Source organism: Phascolarctos cinereus, unplaced genomic scaffold (genome assembly GCF_003287225.1).
Source record: "Phascolarctos cinereus isolate Bilbo 61053 unplaced genomic scaffold, phaCin_HiC Scaffold_5;HRSCAF=322, whole genome shotgun sequence".
In the NCBI taxonomy this organism is placed as follows: domain Eukaryota; kingdom Metazoa; phylum Chordata; class Mammalia; order Diprotodontia; family Phascolarctidae; genus Phascolarctos; species Phascolarctos cinereus.
Genome location: NW_027555958.1, coordinates 296,041,980 through 296,065,750, shown reverse-complemented (window position 1 = coordinate 296,065,750; position 23,771 = coordinate 296,041,980). Strand labels below are relative to the sequence as shown.

The following is a 23,771-nucleotide window of genomic DNA, read 5'->3' as shown; positions in this document are numbered from 1 at the left end:
GAGGGCACTGTGCTGAGTTGCAGGGAGGGTGAGTACAGAGAAGAATTAGATACAGTCTCATTCTTCCCAGAAATTACAGTGTAGTCAGAGGAATGATATGCACACGAGAAAAGATGGCTAACAAAACAAGGCAGTTGTTTAAATGCCAAATGAGTGTTACACCCAGAAAGCTCTGGGATTTAGAAGAGAGAAGACATGTAGCCTGGGGACCTTAGAAGAGGCTTCTTAAGGAATAGTAAGACAAGATGAGCATTGAAGAATAGGTTTAGATAGAGAAGAGGGAGGGCATGCTATGTGAGGAATGTATTTGGGGGACAGTGAGTAGATTGGTGAGGAAGAACAAATAGGGTTCATCTAGGGGATTAGGAGCAGGCGAAGCTGGATAGGTAAGTGGAGGTCAGAGTACAGAAGGACTGTATCTTGTAAGCCAAAAGGGGCCCCTTGAAGATTTTTAAGTTGGGGATTGAATAACAGCAGTCCTGTGCAGCTCTGGCCAGGAAGGAATGAGGCATGGGGTTATGTCGGGGAGAAGAATCGAAGGGATCATTTGGGAGGTTCTTGGAGTAGTACAGGTATTTAGAGACCCTGAACTAGAGTGATGTCACAGGGGAAGAATACATTATTATGGAAAAATCCACAGGACCATAAGTTCAAGAAACCCAGGAGGTCACTGAGTTCAACTGACATGTTTTACAGATGAGGTGGCAGATGAAAGTGAGGGAGGAATCGGAGTGGTCTTTAAAGTAAAATGCCCATGACTTATAGATGATAGGGAAGTGAGAGTGGGTGGAGTTGATTTGGAAGGGAAGATGAGAGGTAATGTACCCAGAGCTCTAGACAGAGTCAGAACTAAATAGAATCCTCCCTGTCTCTACCTAGCTGTGTAATCAGAGGCAAATCTCTTTCCCTCTCACGACCTCAATTTCCTGAGGCAGTTGGATTAGTTGGTTTCTAAGGGCCTTCTGAGTATATTTCTGGGGGGTTTTTTGGGTTTTGCAATTTTTTTTGCCTCCTATCCTGGTGTGTCTAGCCTTTCTCACCCACCAATCTCCACTTCTTTCCTTAGAGGTCACTATTTCACTGGCCTAGAAACAGTTTGGGAAGAATGGGACGAGTTCTCTGGGTGACTCGTCCCAGGGTGAACTGCCATCTCTCCTCCCTTACCCCTTCCTCCCTTCTCCCCCAGACGTTGCAGTAGGTGCTCCATTTGAGGGTTTGGGCAAAGTCTACATCTACCACAGCAGCGCCTCAGGCATCAGCGACCGACCTCAGCAGGTACAGGGAGTGGGCTTGCCACCGGCCTGGCCACCTGCCTGTCAGTCAGTGTGTTCATCCTTCCCTTTTTGTCCAAGTGCCTGTGTGTCCCATGTACCTGTCTGGTCTTTCTGTCCATCAACTGTTTGTTGATCCCATTGCTTAACAGCCAGCCACAGGGGGTTTCTGGTCAGCCGTCTCTCTCTTGGACTGTCTGCCTCTGTCTGCCTTGTGTCTGGCTGTCCAGTTATCTACTAGAGCATCCCTCTGTTTGTCATCCCCACCTCCCCCACCAAACATACACACAGAAACCAGGGTGAGGGGTAACTCCTTAAGCCCCACAATCCCTGCCATCTTCTCCTCTGCAATCTCTCCCTGCACACACTACCACCACACACCCCACTTTGCTCCCAGGTGATTCATGGGGAAAAGCTTGGCACCCCTGGCCTGGCCACCTTTGGCTACTCGCTGAGTGGGCGGCTCGACGTGGATGAGAACTCATACCCCGACCTGCTGGTGGGGAGTCTGGCTGACCGCATCGTGCTGTTGCGGTGAGCAGGATGGGAAACATCCTCAAGGGTAGTGGGATGGACTGGCTTGGGGGACCCATTAGGAGTCAGGAGATCCATGCCTTGTCTGTCCCTTACTGTCTTTCAATCAGCAAGTGTCTAACGAATGCCTTTTCTGTGTCCAGCTCTCTGTGTCTTTGTCTATGTCTTTCTGTCTCTCCTTCCTTATTTCTCTATCATATTGGCTCCATTCTCCCAGTTGGAGGCAGGGTGGTATAGTGGAGAGAGTCCTTGACTGGGAGATAGGATCTGTTCTAGGATCTGATATTAACTAGGCAGCTAGGTGGTCCAGAGGACAGGGCCCTGGATCTGGAATCAGGAAGACCTAAGTTCAAACCCAGCCTCAGATACTTCCTGGCTAAGTCTCTGAGCAACTCACTTAACTTCTGTCTGCCTCAGTTGTCTCATCTGTAAAATGGAGATAATAATTGCATCTACCTCCCAGGGCTGTTGTGAGGTTCAAATGAGATAATATTGGTAAAAGTGCTTTGTAGCCTTTACTGAGCAATATAAATGCTAGCTATTATTATTAGTTTACCCTCACTTACTGTACTAAATGTCTCTCTTTGTCCTGAGAGGTCACCATTTCCATGAGTGTCTGACCTACGTCTAGGATTAGGTGATGGGGGTGAGGAGGAGCCCAGGCTGATCTAGACCATCTCTCCCCTCACCTCACTCCCAAGACTTCAAAGTGGGTACAACTTACAGGGGACAGACTGATGTGCCATGTGACCTTTGCCAAGTTATGCCCTATCTTCTGGACTCGATCTCTTTATCTGTGACCAGGGGGTGTTGGATTAGATGGATTTCAAGGTCTCCTCTAGCTCCGGAGTTCCATGAGCAATGTTCTGAGCTCTTCATGGAGCAGGGGCTTGGGGGTCTGCCCATACTGTACAATCTGACAACCAAATGATACTTGCCAAGATGAGACTTCCCTTCCTCCCCGCAGAGCCCGTCCAGTTATCAACATCCTTAACAAGACTCTGGCAGTGAGGCCTACCATGCTGGATCCTACTCGCTGTACTTCTACCTCCTGGTGAGCTACTCTCCCCTCCAAATCCTTTATGAGCCCTCCCTTCTCACACTCCTTCCCGCAAACAGCTTTACCCGCTCTTTAAACCTGGTATCTTCCCCTTCCTCCCTACCCCATCCCCTGTAGAAGGTAAGCTCCCAGAGGGGAGGGATAGCTTTTCATTTTGTGTTTGTATCACTAGTACCTAGCAAAGGGCCTTGCACATAGTAGGTGCTCTTTCTCGATTTGTGAATGAATGAAAAGAGAGACAGGGACATTAGAGACAAGTGTTGCTGACTTCTCAGTTTTACCCAGGGCCACCCCACATTCTGTCTTCCCAGCAAGACTGCACCAGCCTTCTTCTGGTGCCTTGCCTTTCCTTTTGCCAGTGGCTGAGGGAGGCGGGACCCAGGGATGCTTATTGTCCCCTTCTCTTGACCTCCTTCTGGTGGTCCTTGTAGCATTCAGGTCGAGGTGTGCTTCGCCTACAACCAAAGTGCAGGGAATCCAAGCTACAGACAAAACATCAGTGAGTGTCTTGAAATGGGGGAGGTTAAGGGGATCTGGGCATGGGGATTGGGGGCACAGTGCAAAAAAATCCCAGTGGGTTTGGAATTCATTGAGGAATTCAAGACCCAATTCTGCAACTTGCTAGTTTTGTGACCTTGGCTGAGTCACTTTTACCTCTCAGAGCCTCAGTTTCCCCATCCATAAGATGGAGGCAACGAGAGTTGTTAGCTCTAGCTAGGCACTATGGGATTGTTGTGGGGATCAGAGAAATAAGTTTATGTAAAGCTTTGTAGCAGTGTGGAAACACTAGCTGTGAGTCCTCTCTGTGTGTTATGCAGATATAAACTATAATTATTATTCTTATCCTATTACATGTCCACCCTGGTTGACCTCCTTGCTGCCTTCTCACAGCCCTGGCATATACCCTGGAGGCAGATCGAGATCGACGCCCACCCCGAGTCCGGTTTGCTAAGAGTCCTTCTTCTGTTTACCATGGATTGTTTTCCATGCCTGACACCCGCTGCCAAACCCTTGATCTGCTTCTGGTGGTGAGGAATGGGCGGGTGTGTGTGTTCCTGTGTGTTTATGTGAAAACATTCCCATCTGAGATGATTTCAAGTAGCTGACACCATTGGAGCCAAACAGCTGATGACACAGATGGGTGGGTGGAGGAGCTGGGCTATAGGGAGTCCAAGGAAGGGGTGGCCTTCGTATTAGGGAACCAGCTGGGTAAAGAGTACTAGGCCTAGAATCCGGAAGACGTGAATTCAAATCTAGCCTCAGACACTTACTAGTGGTGTGCCCCTGGGCAAGTCACTTAACCCTGTTTACCTCAGTTTCTTCATGTGTAAAATGGGGGTAATAACTTGTACCTACCTCCCAGGATTGTTGTGAGGATCAAACTGAGATAATATTTGTAAAGCATTTAAACAGTGCCTGGTACAGAGTAGGTACTTAATCAATTATTGTTTCTTTCTTTCCTTACTTTAAATATTCTTAGAGTGAAGTCAAGTTTATTAAGTTCTTACTTAACTGCTGTCTACCTCAGTTTCCTCATCTGTAAAATGGAGGTAATGCTAGCACCTACCACACAGGGTTGTTGTGAGGATCAAATGAAATCGTATTTGTAAAGTGTTTTGTGAACCTTAAAAAGCGCCTTATAAATGCTAGTACTGTGGTGATGATGCACCTGACTTAATTACTTTATTAAGTATTATGTGCCACTTTGCTACAGTGGAAGAATAAGAGGATTCTGGGTTCCAGAGGTGGTATACTCAAAGGGCTATACTATATATGGAGGTCTCTCTGTAGAAAAGATCCAGTAGGGAAGGAGTTATGGGTGGATGGGAATGATCCTCAGCTTCCCTCCCCTTTTCCAGGACAGTATTCGGGATAAGCTCCGCCCTATCTCCATCTTCATGAACTACTCCTTACCAGAGAAGCTTCCTGAGCACCCGCGCCTGGGACTCCATTCCCTGGATGCCTTTCCTGTCCTTAATGAGGCCCAGCCCAGAGAGAACCAAACGGAGGTCAGTTAAGTAGGCATTTTGGAGTATACAAGGAGGAGGGCATGGAGAAAGGCTAAGTAAGGGGAGGGACAGAGGAGCCTAGGACCTGGGGAGTCAGGTGGCTGAGAATATAGGTCTGAGAAGGGGGGGGAGGGTAATAAAATTTGTTTCAGGACTCAGGATCAGGAGCACCCTGCCCCTAAGAGGACCTCCAAGGACTAAGGATGGGGTGGGGGAGTATCCAATACCTATCATGTCCTTTTGCATATGGATTTGGGGGCAGAGCAGCAACATTCCCTCTCTAGGACAACTATTCCCCTGACATTAGAATTTCCAGGGATCATCTTTTCCTGAAAAACTTTATCCCCATTACTGTTTTCTCCCTCCTCTCTTCATACCTCCAGATTCAGTTCCAGAAGGAGTGTGGTACTGACAACAAGTGTGACAGTAACTTACAGCTTCAGGCTGCCTTCTTGTCTGAACGGCTACAGCCCATTAACAGGTGAGGGACCAGGCTGGGGTCAGGGGATCAGACCTAGACCTCATTGTACTGGTGGGACCTAATGGGGAGGGCCTGGGCCTCCTTGGTCAAATGGGGGCTGGGGGAGGCAGAATCTGATTGATTGGCCAAGAGGGAGCAGAAGGGTAGAGGACTACTCATTCCCCAGCCTTGTTTCCATTTTAACCTCTAGACTCCAGTACAGTAAGGATGTCCGGAAGCTGTACCTGAATGTCAACATAACCAACGTGCCCAGCAGGCACCGAGCTGGGGAGGACGCCCATGAGGCCTTGCTCACCTTAGTTTTGTTTCCAGCCTTACTTATCTCTTCTATCCGCCCTGTGAGTCTGCCCATTCCCATCCCCAGTTACTCATTGGAACCTCCGGAGGTCTGAATGGGAGAGCAGGGATATCACCATCCATGTTCATTTGCATGTTGATTTGAATGCTTTGGGATTCACTATGTGCCTTCCCCCCAACCCCCCACCTCCACCTCTGTTTAATAAACAATCCCCCGTTACCATTTGTGGTTGGGCTGGAAGAACTGGTTGAATACAACCTCAGCTGGCCCCGCATCCTTGCTGTCTTCCCCTCACTTAACCTCCAGACCTGGAATTTCTTGAGATGGAGATTCTCAAGTTGTCCAGTAGGGGGAGAAAGCTGTTCCCTGTTTGTCTGTGTAGAGGAGGGATGGGAAGTAGGGAGTCAGGAGACTCTACCATTGAAGCATATTTTGGGAATGGATGAACCAAATCTGACTAACTATCCCTGTTCTCCAAATCTTTCTTCCATCTCATCCCCATCCAAAGGCTGGAGCCTGCCAGGTCAATGAGACTATCGTGTGTGAGCTGGGAAACCCTTTTAAGAGGAACCAGAAGGTGAGAGATTCAGAGAGGGATACAGGCCCCAGGGTAAATCTTATACCCAAACCAAATGATAGGGTAGATTGCTGTGCCTTGATCCACTCCTTTGTTTTCATCTGCCTCTATTCTCTCTTCCTCAGATCTAAGCTCTCTTAGCCTTCCTGGTATTCCTGAAGCCTAGCTGGCCAGGGTCCTTCTTACTTTGGCCCAGGAATTTATCTTGTTCTGTCCTGTTCTGTTTCCTCAATGTCATAGAAGCAGAGAAACAAGGAGAGATACAAGAATGTAGAAGGAAACATGTAGCTGTATCGGATGAGAGGGATGAAGAATGGGGTGGGAAAATTCATTCATTTCCATAGATATCCCTCTAGCAAATTTAGGGATGAGCATCCCCACAGGGAGCCCATGTAGGTATCAGGTGCTGACAGCCACGACAACCCTCACTTCCCTCTGATGACTATTGGCTCATTTCCTTATGTATTCTCTGAGGCAGTCAGGGGGTGTGTTCTAATATTTCCTGATAAATTAATAGAAATACACAACCTCTTGTTATTAATTAACTCTGATCCCCCATTCCAGTTTTTAAGTAAACTGGAGAAATGTCTTCTGTAAGATTTCGTTCCTGTGTTTCCTTCTCCCTCTCTCATGTATCTGTGTCTGTTTTTTCCTCTCTCCCTTCCTGCCCCAGTTTCCTCCTTCTGTATCCCAGTTTTCCTCTCTCCCCTACTCCCTCCTCCTCTCCTTCTTCCCTTCTCTTCTCTCTGCCTCCATCTCTCTTTTTTGTCTCTTTCGTTCTCTGTCTTTCTCTCCTCTCCCTCCAGCCTCTCAGGTTTAAATAACATAACATTAATGTTACTGGCTGTGTAATTGATTACTACTGTAACAAACAGTACAAAGACGTATTTAAATATTTCAACAATGTAACATCTGTAAGAAAAATCTCCGCCCAGGCAACCTTTAAGTAGAGGTTGCAACTGCTGACGACTGTAGTGATACAATTCGGTTGTCTCAGGATGCCACCCCTGCAGGATCAAAGTTAAACAGTTCTTTCAGAATGTCGCTTCTCATCCTCTGTGACTATCGGTTCGCACAGTCTCTCAAGAAGTTCTCTTTAGTTCTTTCTCCTGGGGTCTCACAAAGTCTTAATCAGCCGGGACAGTTAATACTCTCCAGATGACAATTAATAGCAACTCTCCAAGCTTCCATTCTTAAAGATGCAGTAACTATAGTCTCAATGAGAGAAGCCAAGGGCTAAAAATATAAAGAAAAAAAAAAGAAATAGTTCCTGCCTTAAAAACACAGACATCGGCAGAGAATGAGGGGCACAAAGAGAGAGGGGAGGGAAAAGAAACAGTGAGAGTTGAGGGTAGAAGAGGAAGAAAGTAAGTTGTGGAGGTGGGAGGGGAGAGATACCCTCAGAAGGGGAAGGATACTGAATGAACAAATATTCCCGGTATTGTACTTTCTTGACCTTGCCTTTGACCATGGGGACAGGAATTCAGAGACCACTAACCTTTCTCATTACACCTTCCCCTCAAAGATGGAGCTGTCTATTGCCTTCGAGGTCGTGGGTATCACTCTGCAGACTCAGGACATCGAGGCTCAGTTGCAGCTTTCCACGTGAGTGGGAGTGAGGTGGGTGGGATAAAGATGCACTCCACCCCAACTTTTCGGTCCCTGTCATGGGTGAGAAAGCCTTTCCTCTGCTGTTCTCCACCCTATTGTATCTCCCTAGGTCCAGTCACCAGGATAACCTAAAGCCTGTGACCTTGATGCTACAGGTTGATTATGCACTCCAGGCCTCACTCAGCATGTGGGTAACTCCTTGTCTTGTCGCCACATATTCTGCAAGCTACACTCTTTCCCTTAGCGCAAGTCTCATGACACAAATACTGTCCTAGTTTTGTTTCCCATCTTGTTTTCTCCATTTTATGTCCTATCTCTTTTGTTCTCTCTGTCCCATAGCCTGTCTCCTGTTTCCTTTTTTCTCCATTTCCCTCATTTATCCTTCCTTTCACTTGTACCTGCTGTCTCTGTCTCTCCCTCATGTCCCCCTCCCCCAGCCCACACATTCAATCCCTGTCTGTCCTTGTACAGGGTGAATCACCGGCTACAGAGTTACTTTGGAGGAACAGTGATGGGAGAGTCAGGCATGAAAAATGTCACTGATGTCGGGAGCCCTATCACCTTGGAATTCCAGGTATGGAAAGTTCTGGGGTGAGGAAAGGTGTTGGGTCAGAAAGATGGTGGTAGGGAAGAAGTTGGGCCTTTTTGGAAGAGCTGGGGTTGGTTGAGAGGTCATGGGTTAAGGAAGTCATCCTCATGAAAGGCCGACAGGGGAAATATGATGCCCCAAGGATAGGAGGGCTAGTGGGAGGTGGTAATGTCAGGTGTGATATTAGGAGAGGGGGTCAATCTGGGCTGCTATCCTTGGTACTAACAGATCTCCTGGGGCCTTCTTTACTCATAGGTGGGCCCAATGGATGAGGGGCTGGCAGCTTTGGGAACTCTGGTCCTGGGGCTGGAATGGCCCTATGAAGTTAGTAATGGCAAATGGCTTCTGTACCCCACCGAGATCATCATCCAGGGCAATGGAACCCGGCACTGCCAGCCACCTGGGAACCTTATCAATCCTCTCAACCTCACTGTAAGCAAATTTTTCCTCCTCCCCCCTACCTAGCTCACCTGGGGTCCAGTTATCACCTCTACCAATTACCAAGGGCTAACTGTGCCTGGAAAAATGAGGCGTTGAGCATCAGCTGTTGAGACTTGCCCTGGCCCTTTGCTTTGGACCAGACTGGCTCTCCTTTCTTCTCCTTTATCCTCTCCTCATTGATGTGGTCTCCTTTTCTCCTTTTTTCCCCTTCCTTCCTCTGTTCCTTTTCTTCCTACCTATCTGTCCTGTTCTTTCCAACAGATTTCTAGAGATGAAGCCCCTTTTCATCGACGATGGCGAAGGGAGTTGGATCCTGGAGAATCACAGGCACCTCCTCCTATTACCCTGGCCACTTCCAAGAAGGCAGAGTCAGAGACTCTGTTGGTGAGTGTCTGGGGAAAGGGGCTGATGCTTGGTGGATTTGATGTCAATCAAATCTGGAGCCCCTCCTTCAACCCCAGAAACATATGGGGGCTGGACAGAAACTCAGAGCACCATAGGGTTTACAGCACAAAAGGGCCTTGGAGGTCATCCAGTCTAACATTTCATTTTAAAGAGAAGGAAAGTTATGTCAAGTTAAATCAAGTCAACAAGTATTTATTGTGCGCCTACTATGTGCCAGGCACAGTGGTAAGTGCTGGAGATACAAAGAAATTAAAAATAAAAAGACAGTCCCTGGTCTGAAAGACCTCACAGTCTCTAATGGGGGAGACAACATGTGAATAACTATGCACAAACAGGATATAAATGAGATAAGTTGGATATAATTAGCACAGGAAAGGCAGTAGCATTAAGGAGTATTGGGAAAGGCTTCTTCCAGGATAGGATTTTAGTAGGATTGGAAGGAAGTCAGGGAAACCAGGAGGCAGAGATGAGGAGGGAGAAAATTATAGGCATGGAGGACAACAGAGAAAATGCCTAGAGTCAGGAGATGGGGAAGTCTCTTGAAGGCCAATGTTGAGTGATCAAAGACTGTGTGGAGAGTAAGGTATAAAAAAACTGGAAAAGTAGGAAAGGGCCAGCTTAAGGTCTTGAAAAGTCAAACAGTGCATTTTTTATTTGAAACAAATAAAGAGAAGTGTTGAAAGAGTAGCAGACATAGATTCTAATATAATGTTCCTTCTACTATAATTAAGAAGATAATGGGAGAGGCCACTGGGGTTATGTTTAGGATAATGTCAAGCAGGAGGCCTGAAAATCATGCCATGGAAGGATCAGTTGAAGGAGCCAGGAGTATTTAATCTAGAGAAAAGAAGACTTATATCCAATGGCAGCCCTTAAGTATTTAAGTTATTATATTTAAGTATTTACATTATTGAAGTATTACATAAGTTACCTTAAGTATTAAAGTATTAAAGGTAATTAAGGTGTTTAAGTGTTTATGCTGTCATGTGGAAAAGGCATTAGATTCATTCTGCTTGGATCCAGAGGGTACAGTTCAGGATCACAAGGGTAGAAGATGCTGCTTAATATAGGGGAAACTTGCTAAGAATTAGTTATCTGAAAATGAGAAGGGCTTCTTAGTAAAGTAACGGAAGTATGTATTCAAGCAGAGATGTAACTGTCTGGAATCCTTCCAGTGCTAAAATTCTGGAATTTCACTTGTCCAGCCTTTATTTATTTATTTTAGCCACAAGTCTCCCAGAAATAATTTTTGGGGTTAAATTTAACATTATTTAATCCAAGCATTTCTAATTTAGAAAGAGAAATGTCGAAAGTGAAATAGTACCACCCAAACCTCACCCTATGCCCTTGGATATCTTGAAATAGGTGGAAGAGTGAGATATTCCTAGAGTTAGGAAGATATGAGTTCAAATCCAGCCTCAGACATTTACTAGCTGTGTGACTCTTGTCTCGGTTTCCTCATCTGCAAAATGGAAATAATAATAGCACCTATTTCCCTATTGTGAGGATCAAATGAGACATTTGTAAAGCACTTTGCAGACCTCAAAGGACTATATAAATGCTAGCCATTGTTATTATTATGTCTCTGAAATAAAGTAATTTGATGTAAGATTTATAAGAATTCAGAATAAGGGAAAGATTATGTTAAAGGTCACAGTTTTAGCTTTGGGTTCTATCTACATAGTACATTGAGAACATTCTTCTCCACCTAATAGAACCAGGTCACTTGATCTTCTCCTAAACCTACTCAATTACTCTTTTGACCCTGCCTCTTAATTGTTCTAAAGTGATCTGAAGACCCTCCTCCTGATGATTCATACCCTCATTCTTTCAGAATGGAGAAAGAGGGACTGCCCACAGTTGGGGCAGGGTCATGCTTTTGCTCTTGACCTTTCTTGACTTGTGCTAACCTTTAGCAAACTCCTAGTCTGAGGGAGGAGATGGGGGAGAAAGGACAGAGGTCCAAATGAGCACAGTTGTTCAGTCATTTTTCAATTGTGTTCAATTCTTTATGACCCCATTCTGGGTTTTCTTGGCAAAGATACTGGAATGGTTTGCCATTGCCTTCTTCAGCTCTTTTGACAGGTGAAGAAACTAAGGCAAACAGGGTTAAGTGACCTGCCCAGGATCACACAGCTAGTAAGTGTCTGAGCCTAGATTTGAACTCAGGAACTACAGCTAGTAGGTGTCTAAGGCCAGAGTTGAATTCAGGAACTAGTCAGATTTGAACTCAGGAAGATGAGTCTTCCTTATTCCAAGTCCGGTGATCTATCCACACCACGCCACCTAGTTGCCCAGATGAGGTTAAAAATGTTTCAGACAGAGGGAGCTGGGCTGGTTGGGAAGGGTCAGGGAAAGCTGTGAGGAGTGGGGTATGGAGAACAGGGCTGGAAAGGAAGGGAAGTTTGAATGGGCACATAGGTTGTGGTGGATCAGTCTATTCAAATCTCTCCTCAAATAGATCAACTTTCATTTTCATCTTCTTGTCTCTAGTGACTAGTTAGGTATTTGGCACATAGTAGGCACTTAATAAATGCATATTGGATGAATCAGTAGACGGATGTGGAGATATGGAGGCCCAGTTGTCTGGCTATATGGATGCATATGGCTATATGGAGCATATATGGATGTACTAGGCAGAGAGAACAAGGACCATGATGGGAATGTCTATGAAAGAAGGGTTGAGTTACTTGGAGAAGATTCCCTTAGTTGTTCTCTGTTCGATGCAGTCCTGTGCCAATGGTCGAGCTCACTGTGTGTGGCTTGAGTGCCAGATTCCTGATGTCTCAGTACCCTCTACCATGACGGTGCAGGCACGAGTGTGGAACAGCACCTTCATTGAGGTTAGTGATCATCTTAGGTGGGGTAGAGGAGTCTAAGCTCCAGTGCACCCCTCCTATCTCAGGCATTTTGGGAAGACAAGAGGGAAAGAATGAAGTAGCCTAGCCAGGCATGTCCCAGCAGGGCCCATCATCCTGGCCCAACCGTCATGGATGTCCGCCTGATACCTTCATTTGACTCCCTCTGGGTGATTGCCATGTGACTGTGTGTAATGGTGTGGCAAGTGCGTATGAACTTTAGTTCCCATGTGTCTGGATAATTTTGTCCTTGCGTGAGATGTCTTTGATGTTTTGGATTCAGTCAGTGTGCCTGTGGGTAGAGGGGAAGACTGACTGCAGAAGCACTGGGGTGAACAGAGGAGAGCATGTCGGTCAGTCTGTGGAGATGGGTCACGGACCCAAGCATGTGAGAACCTTCTGTCCTGAATCTGCCCATGTGGTTGGGCCTTTGTCGATGCTATCTGGGCATAAGGGTTCTGATTTTAGTGGGGGTGAGGGTCATGAGGTCATGAGGCTCTCTCTCTTACTTCACCCTGCCTTGCATTGCAGGATTACAGTGATTTTGACAGGGTCAGGGTGGAAGGCTGGGCCACACTCTTCCTTCGAACCGACATCCTGACCATCAGTATGGAGAACAAGACGACATGGGTGAGTCACAAACGGCAATAAAAGGGTTTGCTTACTTTCATTTCTTGTCTGCTCACTCACAGAAGGTTTTATTTATATGGTACTTTCCAAAGCCCTCCCATATCCATTATCTTGGCAATCTCGGCTTTTCCCCTTCTGGTCTCTGCCTGTTGAGGAATGCAGGGGCAGATGGCATCATTCTTAATTTACAGGTTAAAGAATTGAGGCTCAAGGGCAGCTAGATGGTGCAGTGGATAGAGCACCGGCCCTGGAGTCAGGAGGACCTGAGTTCAAATGTGACCTCAGACACTTGACACTTGCTAGCTATGTGACCCTGGGCAAGTCACTTAACTGCATTGCCTAGCCAAAAAGAAAAGAACTTGCAAGGTAAAGGGGCTGGCACAAAGCTAGGTAGTAGTAATGGTCAGGAGAACGTAGCACCCTAACTCCCAGTCTAAGGTTCTTTTCCTTACACCATAACTCAAAAGGTTAAGACAGGGGTGGGGAGCCTGCGGCCTGGTGGCCACATGTGGCCCTCTAGGTCCTCAAGTGCGGCCCTTTGACTGAATCACTGAAGTTTGGATTCCATCAAACGGCCACACTTGAGGACCTAGAGGGCCATATGTGGCCTCTAGGTTGCAGGTTCCCCACCTTTGAGTTAAGATAAGGGAGTACAAATTATCTTTAACAGCAATGGAATCTTCTCCTTTGTGTGTGTACATGCTAGAGGCAGGAATTGGGGGTGGGGGAAGAAGGAGACACAAGGGTCTTGTACATGGGAGAGATTCTTCTCCAGTTGTAGGCATCACGAAGATGGACAGACTGACCTTTACAGGTCAGACAGGAATTTTTCCTCAGCCTCCAGGCGCCCCCTTCTGGGAGACAGCCAAACTGCAGGGCCTCGTGGCTCAGGTCTGAGAAGAAAGGAATTGGGGGCGGGTGGGGGGAAGGTAAGGAGTCAGGCTAAATGGCCCTTCTCTATTCTTCTGTCCATGCCCATTCACCCACTCCAGTTTTCTGTGGACATTGACTCAGAGCTGACCGAAGAGCTCCCTGCTGAGATTGAGCTTTGGCTGATCCTAGTATCTGTGGGAGCTGGGCTGTTACTGTTGGGGCTCATCATCCTCTTGCTTTGGAAGGTAGGCTCCCCACTCCGCCCCCATCCCCCTCCCTGTTCATTCCATCCCCTCAGGTCCCCTTCCCCCTCCTCTCTCCCTTTCCTACTCCCTTCTTTCCCGTCTCCCCGCCCTCCCTATTTCTTTCTAATCCCCACGTTCGATATTGCCCCGGTAGCATCAGTGAAGGTAAAAGTTCTTGTTAAGACATACAGTCCAGAGTTGGAGAAGAGGATCTAAGGAGTCCACAGACTCTAGCCCCAGCTGTATCCCTGTGACAATCACAGGCCTAGTGATGGGATCCAGGTCTCCCAAGCTCCTCCTGACCCAAGGAATGGGACCTAAATGTCCCATCCTCCAACCCTTGCATCTTTGCAACTCCCCTCACCCTCTCAGGTGGGGACACACCCAGGCTCACCCCACTCTTTGACTCTGCATCGCCCTCCCCCACAGTGTGGCTTCTTCAAACGAGCTAGCACTCGGGCCCTGTATGAAGCCAAAGGGCAAAAGGCGGAGATGAAGAGCCAGCCTTCTGAGACGGAGAGGCTGACCGATGACTACTGAGGGGAGGCCCATCCCTCCCCACCCCACATACACCCCGGGTAAATCCTTCCATTTGAAACTTAACAAAACCCGAATCAAGAGAACCCTCTTCCTCTCAGCTCCCTACAGTCTTTGTGGGGCAGAGTCTGTCCTGTCTTCTCTTCCTCTGATTCCCTCTTCACATCACAAACTCTTCCAAGGTGTCTTCAGATTTCCCCTCTTCACCTTGGCTCTAGATACCCACTTTGGAAAGAGAAAGGACTTTGATGGCCTAGTGGAAGACTATAAAAACACACATCCAGGGTTCCTTCCCCCTATTTTGCATACGCATCCCACTCCCTCTGCCCCTGAAGGGGGCTAGCTTGTCTCCTTCCAAGTTTCATAGCTTGTCCTCTGAACCAGAGAAGTGGGATTGGGGGAGGTCCTTGGGCATGGAAGGCCACAGGGGTTTGAGCTTTTTGGGGCTCCATTCCAGTCTGGGCAGAACCTCTTTATCTTTTAGAACTGGAGAAGAGACTGGGAGTAGGTCCTTTCCTCACAACCTTCTCCGATTCTGAAACACATTTCTAGGCCCATCTTTGACCCTTCCCCCCAGGCCCAAAGCCAAGTGGGATCTCTGGAAGAGGCAGAGAATGATTAGATACATTTCATGCTGGATGATCTAATGATTTTTAAAGAATATCCCTGAGGCCATATATTATTATTATTATTATTATTATTATTGTTTTGCTTTTCCCTTCAGTTGTCTTGCTTGGAATTGCTAGAATCTCTTTCCTGACTGACCCTTTCCTTTCTCCCTGCAACACTCCCACCCAAGAACCTCACTTTCTGTCCCTCCATCTCTACTTTCCTTCTGTTCCATTCTGCCTATTTCTTTCAAGTCCTCTTCCTCTTTATCCATCAGGTCTCCTGTTAAGGGAGGGGAGGGATGGGGGGTGGAAGGTGGTAAGCAATTTTGGGTTGTGGGGAGGGAGGTCCCAAGAGTTCTTGACTTGGTGAGGGGAGTAGAGGGAACTGTCTGGAAGGGCCCTGGAAAAGCTGGTGCCAAAGGCTAAACCATATTTTCTTTGGGAAGAGGGAAGTAGAGACAAGGGGAAGTTCTACGGGAAGACTGTGTAGAGGAGGGCAAGGACCCACTCCTCTTGGAGCACATCTGGCCTGCTAGCTTGGAACAGCTGGATGACTGGGTACTGACATTCCTTATTTTCTCTCTTTCCTCCTTGGGGGTTCTCTACTTTCTGTCCATTTTCTCCTGACAACCTGTACAGTGTGATTTCTTCAAACGGACCCATTATTATCGGATCATGCCAAAGTACCATGCTGTGCGGATTCGGGAGGAGGAGAGGTACCCACCCCCAGGGGGCACATTGCCCCCCAAGAAGCACTGGGTCACCAACTGGCAGGATCGGGACCGATACTACTGATATTTTCCTAAGCTTTCATCTGTGCCCGTCTTCACTACCCACTTCCCCAAATCCAATCCCTTTCCATTCTGTTTATCTTAAGTTATGCCTCCTGCTGCCTGCAGGTGGCACCACTTGGTCCTTGGCACCTTTGGGTCCAGGATTCTTTTCTCCATCTCCACCCCTACTATGGCCAGGGAAGTGCCTTCCCTTACCTTCCTAAATATAATCCCTTGCCTCTCCCCACTTTCTTTCTTTCTTTCTCTCTCTCTGTCTCTCTGTCTCTCTCTCTCTTCCCCTCTCCCTTTTCCCCTCTCCCTCTCTCCCCCCTTCTCCCTCACTACACATACACACATGCTGATTACTCATCCCTCCCTCCTCTAGGCTCCATTTCCTGCCTTTTAGGTGAGGAGGGACTGTGGACACTTGCTATGGCCATGTTCACACTACCCCTTGTGCCTGCATACATGTGATCCCATGTACATGTTCAAGGGATTTACTTGCATACATGTGACCGTGCTTGGAATATCCCAGTCTTTGCTGGTGCCAAAACCTGGATGTCCCTCCCCATTCACTTCCTGCCTCCTTCATAACCTTGTTTAACCCCCTGATCCCTTGGGATCAGGAAGAATGAAAACCCCAAGGCTTCTGGGGAAAGAATCACTCTTGACATTCACACTGGACCTAATTTGAGCCATAGCCACTGGACTGACTCTTCTTGGGGGCGATGATGACTGCTCAAGTTGGGGCAGGGATGACCCCCATCTAAGGCCACTGGCCATTCACTAACAGCAAAAGAGAAACTTCTAAGGTGGGGAGGAAGTTGACAGGTCTTTGACCAACCAAAAGGACTTCCTTCATAGCCCCTTTCAAAGACTTGCTCCATTCTCCCTCTTGATCACAGACTGAACCTGCAGAGAATGTAGCATTCAACGGGAAGGTTAGAAACAAGATTGCTGCCTGACAATGGTCACTGTCCACAGTGAAAGATATACAAGGAGGTGGGTTGATGTGAGCAGATCGGGGAGACTCGGAAGAAAGAAGGGAGATTGGCAAGGTGGGCTGGGTATGAGATGGGAATGGCCATCACTTCTCCCCCTACCTTTCTGCCTCACTAGGGCTGGAAAAGGAAAAAAGGCAATGATCATCCCTGGGTCCTAGCAGGGCAAATGGGGGAAGAAGGTGAGTTGAGGGAAACAGACGACTGAATGAATGTAGAGTAGGGCCTGGGGCTTTGGAAACAAGCCCTTGCCCTCCCCAGCTGGACCTCTCCCTCCACCACTACTCTCCATGACAGCTGCTTCTCCACTCCTCCCTTGTACTCCGCCCCGCCCCCCAACCTCTCACCATGATCTGAGATCACTGGGAAGAGTATGGTTCTTGGAGGTCAAAGTCTTCATTATCAGCACTGGGGCTAAGACACAAAATACCTCCCTCCTCTGCCCAAGGGAGGTCAAAGGAACCTTGAGGTTAACGCACTCGAGTCTGGTTCCTTGGATGCTAGGGTTAAAAGCTACTATTTGTTCTCCTCCCCTGGGCCTGCTATACCCCCCCTCTTCCATGGTACTGTAGCAGGGGACTCCCCTCCCCATCCTCGTGCCTTCACTGTATATAGGCTTCTCGTGGCAACCAATAAATTGCTTCTGATTTGTAAGATATAGTATCTCACGCTATTGACCCACTTGTATCAGGCACCATCTGCCACCAGGGGATGGAGTCTTGTGTAGGGTCCATCGTGGGTCTCCCTTTCTGATGGGGGAGACCCTGTCTCTGCCATCTGAAAGGTCCTAGGTTCCCACACTCAGGAAAATCAAAGGCTGATGGGTGGGGTCAATCAGTGGGAATACACAGACAAAAATGACTTGTCCTCAAGGAGCTTGTACATTCTTTAGAGGAAATGGCACATACCTATTTATACAAAATACAAACAAGGCAGATTTGAAGGGTGAGAGGACACCAGTTGGTGGGAAGGTCAGGAAAGGCTTCATATAGAAGTTTGTGCAGGAATAGCATACTGAGAGAAGTGGAGGGAATCTAAGAGGAAGTGCCTAGGTAGGAGTGACTTCCAGTCATGGGAGATGGCCAGTGCAAAGGCAAGGAGATGGGAAGTGAAGTGTCCAGTGTGAAAACTGGCAAGAAGCCTAGTATTCTAGGACCAACAAGTGTGGTAGGGGGAATAATGTATAATAATGTATGTCAGCTAGCTGGTGAAATGGATAGAGCACTGGGTTTGGAATCGGGAAAACTTCATGAGTTCAAATCCAGCCTCAGATTGGCTGTGTAACCCTGGGCAAGTCGCTTTACCCTGTTTGCCTCGGTTTCCTCATCTGTCAAATGAGCTGGAGAAGGAAATGGCAAACCACTCCAGCATCCTTGCTAAGGAAACCTCAAAATCAGGTCAGGGAGAGTTAGACACAACTGAACAAGGTTGGAAAAGTTTATTAGGGTTGGATTGTGAAGGGCTTTAAAAACTAAGTGGAAGAATATATATTTGATCCGAGAGACAATAGGGAGCCATTGGAGTTTATTGAGTGGAGGAGTGGCATAGTCAGGTCTGCATTTTAGGAAAATTATTGTGGCCACCCTGTGTGGGACAGATTGGAGAAAGTAGAGACTGGAATCAGGGAAGCCAATTAGGAAGCTATTTTAACAGTCCAGGCTGGAGATAATAACTGGAGTGATGGCTATATAAGGAGAGAAAAGGGAATAAATGCAAGAAATTTTGTGGAGGTAGAAACAAGATTTGATTAGATATGTGGGATGAGGGCTAGTGAAGTCAAGTATGATGCTAAGGTTGTGAACCTAAAAGAATGGTGATGACTTCTCCAGAAATAGAGAAGTTCATAAAGAGGTGGGTTTAGTGGGCATAATTTGAGTTTGAAAGGAGGGGCAGTGAGGTGGTTCAGTGGGTAGAGCACTGACCCTGGAGTCAGGAGGACCTGAGTTCAAATCCAGCCTCAGATACTTACTGGCTGTGTGACCCTGGGCGAGTTATTTAATACTGATTGCCTCAAAAAAGAAAGGAAGGCCTATGAGACAACCAGGTGGAAACATCCAGTTGGCAATTGGAAATGCACAACTGGTGCTTAACTAGTTCCCCTCCTTTTACTTTTCAACCCTTTGCAATCTGGCTGTTGACCTCATCACTTCAATTCTCTCCAAAGTTACCAATGATCCCCTAATTGCCAAATTGGATGGCTTTTCTCAATCCTTATTCTTGACTCTTTTTGCATTCCCCAGCGTTTGGTACAGTGCCTGGCACACAAGTGGGAGCTTAATACGTGCTTATTGATTGGTGAATTGACTTCTCTGCAGCTTTTGACTCTGCTGACCACCTTCTCCTACTGGGTAATCCTGTTCCCCTGGTTTTCCTCCTACCTGTTTTCATCTTACCAGTCTCTTTTGATGGCTTACCATCCACATTACAACCTCTTACTCTGAGTGTTTCCCAAGGTTCTAACCTGAGTTTTCTTCTCCCTGCATTCTCTCTCTTGGTGACCTCACAGCTCCTATAGGTTAATTAACAACTCTATTGCGATGACTCCTGAATCGTTATATCCACCCCTAAGGCTACAGAACTGATTGTACATAATGGACTTGAAAGTCTGGGGAATGGATGAAGTGAAACTAAATTAGGGAAGACTTCCTGCAAGAAGGGAATATTAAGCATTTTGACATTGAGTGAATGACCTTAGTTGGGAGGCTTCTGAGCATTATAGCATCATAGATTTAGGATTGGAAATTCACTAGTCCAGTTAACAGACAGTGGGTGAGGGGGAGGAGCCCCTTTTGGCTTTTTCTGTTGACACCCCCATTCAGCTTGGTGAGTGAATAAGGATGAAGACAGAATTGTAGAATCTTGAAGCCAAAAGGGATCACAAAGGTCGACTAGACCAACCTATACTGGAACAAGAATCTTTTCTATGACATGCCTGATAAGTGGCCATCTGGTCTCCACTTCAAGGTCTTGGACTCACTACTTACTGGTGGAGTCTGTTGCATTTTTGGATAGCTCTGATTGTTGTATAGCGTCCACTCTGGGAGCTAGTCCCCCAACATGCACTTGAGCTTGTGGGTTAGGTCCTCAGAGAATGGCTGCTATGTTGAGTTCTGGAGATCGTGCTGTGAGACTGTAGCACTATAGCCCAAAAGCCCCTAACAGTGTGCTTCTAATTAACAGTCAGCCGGTAGAATGAATAAGCTCTTAATGGCATTCACTAAGATTGCATAATCAGAACAGTAGTTAAGTTAACATTCTTTCCATGTTTTTTTTTCTTTTTTTTTTTTAATCTGCACTCAGTCTTCCTGTTTACAGCTATATCTTTAAGTCACAAGTCATGCAGCCTCTGGAAAACTCCATTGTATACTTGTGAGAGAATGAGAGTGCAAAAGGCAAGTAACAACTTAGCATTACTATGAAAACAATTTTGACCTCAAGGACCCCCTGAAAGGGTCTTGGGAATTCCCAAGGATCCATAGAGCAATGGAACATATTTTTCCGCTAACATAGCATACGTGGGAATGGGCACATATAGAGAATTCAGTGCAGGGAACACTAGTGACCAAGGCAACTCATAGTTCTTGGTATTACAGAGCCTAAAAGGCCTTTCTTCATGGAGCCCTCACTCAGCAACCTTTGGGCTCAGTGTGTCTTCAGGGGAAGTTACTCAGCTGGGCTCCCAGCATCTGTTCCTGTCTGTAGCATGATTCTTGATTATCAGGACCATCTCTCTTGAATCCATAATCTTCTCTGCTGCCAGCTTCAAGGAATGGCTGAAGCTGCTTCTTTCTTTGAGTTATTGCCTTTCTGTGTCTATGGAGTATGTCTTTGTCCTGTGCCTCATACTCATGACTGGGATGTCTCCCTCACTTGCATAGCTAAAGATTGTTGTTTGTCTTTTCTCAAAGAGGACCAATGGCGTCAGAAAGGTGTCTTGACTCGAAAGTGAATTGGATTTAAGTGAGGCAGAGCTGTGCAAAGTCATCAGCCCCACTTTCTCCTCCAGAGTCATCTGGGTCCAGTGGCAAGACAACTGGTGATGGGCCCCATGGCTAAAAAGGGGGAAAGAGAATTCTTACTCTGCAGGAGTCTCATTCTACAACCAATCCAAGCTTTGTCTCCCTGGAAATCCCAACTGACTATTTTGTACAGGTCATCCTTGGGCCAGTCAATCAGTGGAATTGACTCTGTTGATTCACTTAGGTGTGCACGCCTTATAAAGGGATCAGTAGTTAGAGGTGTCTTTAGAGATGATTTATCACAGAACTTGAGAAATGGAAGGGGCCTTGGTAACCATCTAGTCCAACTTACATAAGAAAGGAATCCCCGCCATAACATACCCAACAAGTGGTCCTCCACCCTTCGCTTGAAGACTCCAAGGAGGAGAAGCCCATCACCTCCCTAGGCTGCCCATTCCACTTTTGGAAAGTTCTCATTGTTGAGAAGTGGAACCCTTCATTAACACCTTGTGATTACACTCTAGTCTAGGGGTGAAAGGGTTGGTCAAAGACCAATTTCCCTACACTTAACGATGGTTTTTTTCCCTCTTACATCAAGCCAAAATTCTTCAATTTCTACTCATTGCTCATAGCTCTGCCCTATGGGGCCAAACAGAACAAATCTGTCAACTCTGGTTTATGACAGCTCTTCAAATACTTGAAAAAAGCCAACTTATTCCTCCTAATTTTTCTGTTCTCCAAGCTAAAAGTCCCAGTTCCTTTAATGGATCCCCATATGATTAGTCTCTAGTTCTCTTACTGTCCTGGTTCACTTTCTCTGGGCTGGCAATACTTTGTCAATGTCTTTCCTTCTTTCCAAAGACTGGAGCCAAGCACAATACAATACTCAAGTGTGATCTGACCACGACACAGAGGGCAGTGCCTTCTTTATATATACATACATACATACATACATATATATATTTATATACACACACATACACACATACATACATACATATATACACACACATACATACATACATGTATATATATATATAGTATTATATGTTATATATTACCAATATAGCCTCCTTTATATTCTTAATTGTTCAGCTCAGTAATTTTTCAGTCATGCCCAACTCTTTGTGACCCCATTTATGGTTTTCTTAGCAAAGATACTGGAATGGTTTGCCATTTCCTTCTCCAGCAACTTTTATAGATGAGGAAACTGAGGCACAGTTAAGTGACTTGCCCAGGGTCAGACAGCTAGTAAGTATCTGAGACCAGATTTGTACTCAGGAAGATGAGTCTTCTTGACTCTAGCCCTGGCACTCTCTCTACTTCAACATCTGGCTGCCATATGCTTAGTTGGATGCTTATGTAAGAAGGATTAATCAAGTGGAGGCCCCTGATCAATAGGATGAGCTTACATAATGTATGTGAGCCTTTGGAGCATCTGATGAGCACTGCCTCATGAAAAACATGAGCATGTTCATTGATGTTTTGTTGAGAAAATATTTGAGGAGGTGCCTATCAGATAAGGGTAGATACCTTGTAAATTCATCACGTTGATTGGGGCTCTTGTCAGATTGTTCAGGGAACTCCTCTGATCAACCCCTTCCTCCCCCCAAAGGGTTATCTGATTGGTATGCATGCCTCCTTCAAGTCTCTACCAGTACAGAGAGAAACTCTTCCACTTCTTGAATGCTGTATGATTCATAGGCTCATGGGTTTAAGCTGAAAGAACTCTGAAGGCCATGGAGCCCAGCCCCCTTATTTTACAGATGAGGAAAGGGAAGTTGACAACGGTTAAGTGACTTCCCCAGGATCACATAGTAAATGGCAAAGGTAAGATTTGAATCTAGGTCTTCCAGATTCCAAGTCCAATGCTCTGTCTCCTACTATGATATTATTCCCCCCCCCCAATCTTCCAAAGAAGTTTCATCCAACTGAAGCAGTTTTCCTTTACTATAATATACAAGGGGCAGCTAAGTGGCAAAGTAGATAGAGCACCAGTCCTAGAGTCAGGAGGACTGAGTTCAAATTTGACCTCAGACACTAGCTGTATGGCCCTGGACAAATCACTTAACCCTGATTGCCTCCAAAAGAAAATACTCTAACACTTACAACATAATCATTAATGCAGCCTAAATCCCCTTTAGCTTCTTTGGTTGTTGATTAACCCTGCTGACTCATATTAAGCCTGCTGTCCACACAGGCCTTTTTCTCACAGACTGTTATCTAGCCACATTTCCCAATCCTGTATTCATTCAGTTTGTTTTTTTTAACTCAAGTAGGACTTTACGTTTGTCTGTCTTAAATTTCACGTTGTTCAGTTTCAGCCCTTGGTTCTAGCCTTTTGAAATATTTTTGGATCTGATTCTCTTATCTAACATATTCCTCCCAGCTTGGTGCTGTCCAAACATTTGATGAGCTTGCTCTGGGGAAGGAAGGATTCATGTATGGAAGGGCTAATTTCAAATAAAACCAGAGGCTCCATTGTGTCTTTTTTCCACATAAGAGTTCACAGAGCTCAGAGCCCCTTCCTGAGGAAATGGAGGCTCAGAAAGGTTGAGTGATTACAGAAGTAATCAACTACAGTTGGTATTTGAACCCAGGTCTTCTAGTTCATCAGGCAGTCAGGGGGCACAGTGGATAGAGCACCAGGCCTGGAGTTAGGAAGACCTGATTCCAAATCTGGCTTCAGATACTAGCTTTGTGACCCTCAGCAAGTCACTCCACTCTGCCTCTGTTTCTTCATCTGTAAAATGAGCTGGAGAAGAAAATGGCAAACCCCTTCAGTAAGAAAACCTCAAATGGGGTTACTAAGAGACACAACTGAATAAAACAGTAACAAACCTGTGGTAGTTTGCTGGCCTCTAGTACTCTATCGCTTTTTTTAACATCCAAGAGGGACCCTGCATTGAAAGTCAAGAGGAAGAAGTACGAAGCTTCACAGAATCAGGATCTATTGAGCTGGGGATCTCCTGAGGGAGCTTATATTCTAATGGAGGAAAGATGATACA

General features: G+C 46.3%; 1 protein-coding gene across 1 annotated transcript in view; it reads left to right on the top strand.

Moving 5' to 3' along the window:
* ITGA3 (integrin subunit alpha 3) overlaps nucleotides 1-15,761 on the top strand; it is a 33,238-nt gene extending 17,477 nt beyond the window's left edge. Inside the window, exons 8-26 of the mRNA XM_020997644.2 lie at nucleotides 1,187-1,275; nucleotides 1,669-1,805; nucleotides 2,773-2,859; nucleotides 3,297-3,364; nucleotides 3,757-3,893; nucleotides 4,725-4,874; nucleotides 5,258-5,355; nucleotides 5,546-5,693; nucleotides 6,162-6,230; nucleotides 7,756-7,835; nucleotides 7,951-8,028; nucleotides 8,313-8,415; nucleotides 8,686-8,862; nucleotides 9,133-9,255; nucleotides 12,006-12,119; nucleotides 12,666-12,764; nucleotides 13,757-13,882; nucleotides 14,312-14,460; nucleotides 15,670-15,761. Of these exons, the coding sequence (XP_020853303.1) occupies nucleotides 1,187-1,275; nucleotides 1,669-1,805; nucleotides 2,773-2,859; nucleotides 3,297-3,364; nucleotides 3,757-3,893; nucleotides 4,725-4,874; nucleotides 5,258-5,355; nucleotides 5,546-5,693; nucleotides 6,162-6,230; nucleotides 7,756-7,835; nucleotides 7,951-8,028; nucleotides 8,313-8,415; nucleotides 8,686-8,862; nucleotides 9,133-9,255; nucleotides 12,006-12,119; nucleotides 12,666-12,764; nucleotides 13,757-13,882; nucleotides 14,312-14,422 (1,994 nt within the window). The 3' untranslated portion in view covers nucleotides 14,423-14,460; nucleotides 15,670-15,761. The remainder of the gene's footprint in view (nucleotides 1-1,186; nucleotides 1,276-1,668; nucleotides 1,806-2,772; nucleotides 2,860-3,296; nucleotides 3,365-3,756; nucleotides 3,894-4,724; nucleotides 4,875-5,257; nucleotides 5,356-5,545; nucleotides 5,694-6,161; nucleotides 6,231-7,755; nucleotides 7,836-7,950; nucleotides 8,029-8,312; nucleotides 8,416-8,685; nucleotides 8,863-9,132; nucleotides 9,256-12,005; nucleotides 12,120-12,665; nucleotides 12,765-13,756; nucleotides 13,883-14,311; nucleotides 14,461-15,669) is intronic.
* The last annotated feature ends 8,010 nt before the right edge of the window (nucleotides 15,762-23,771 follow it).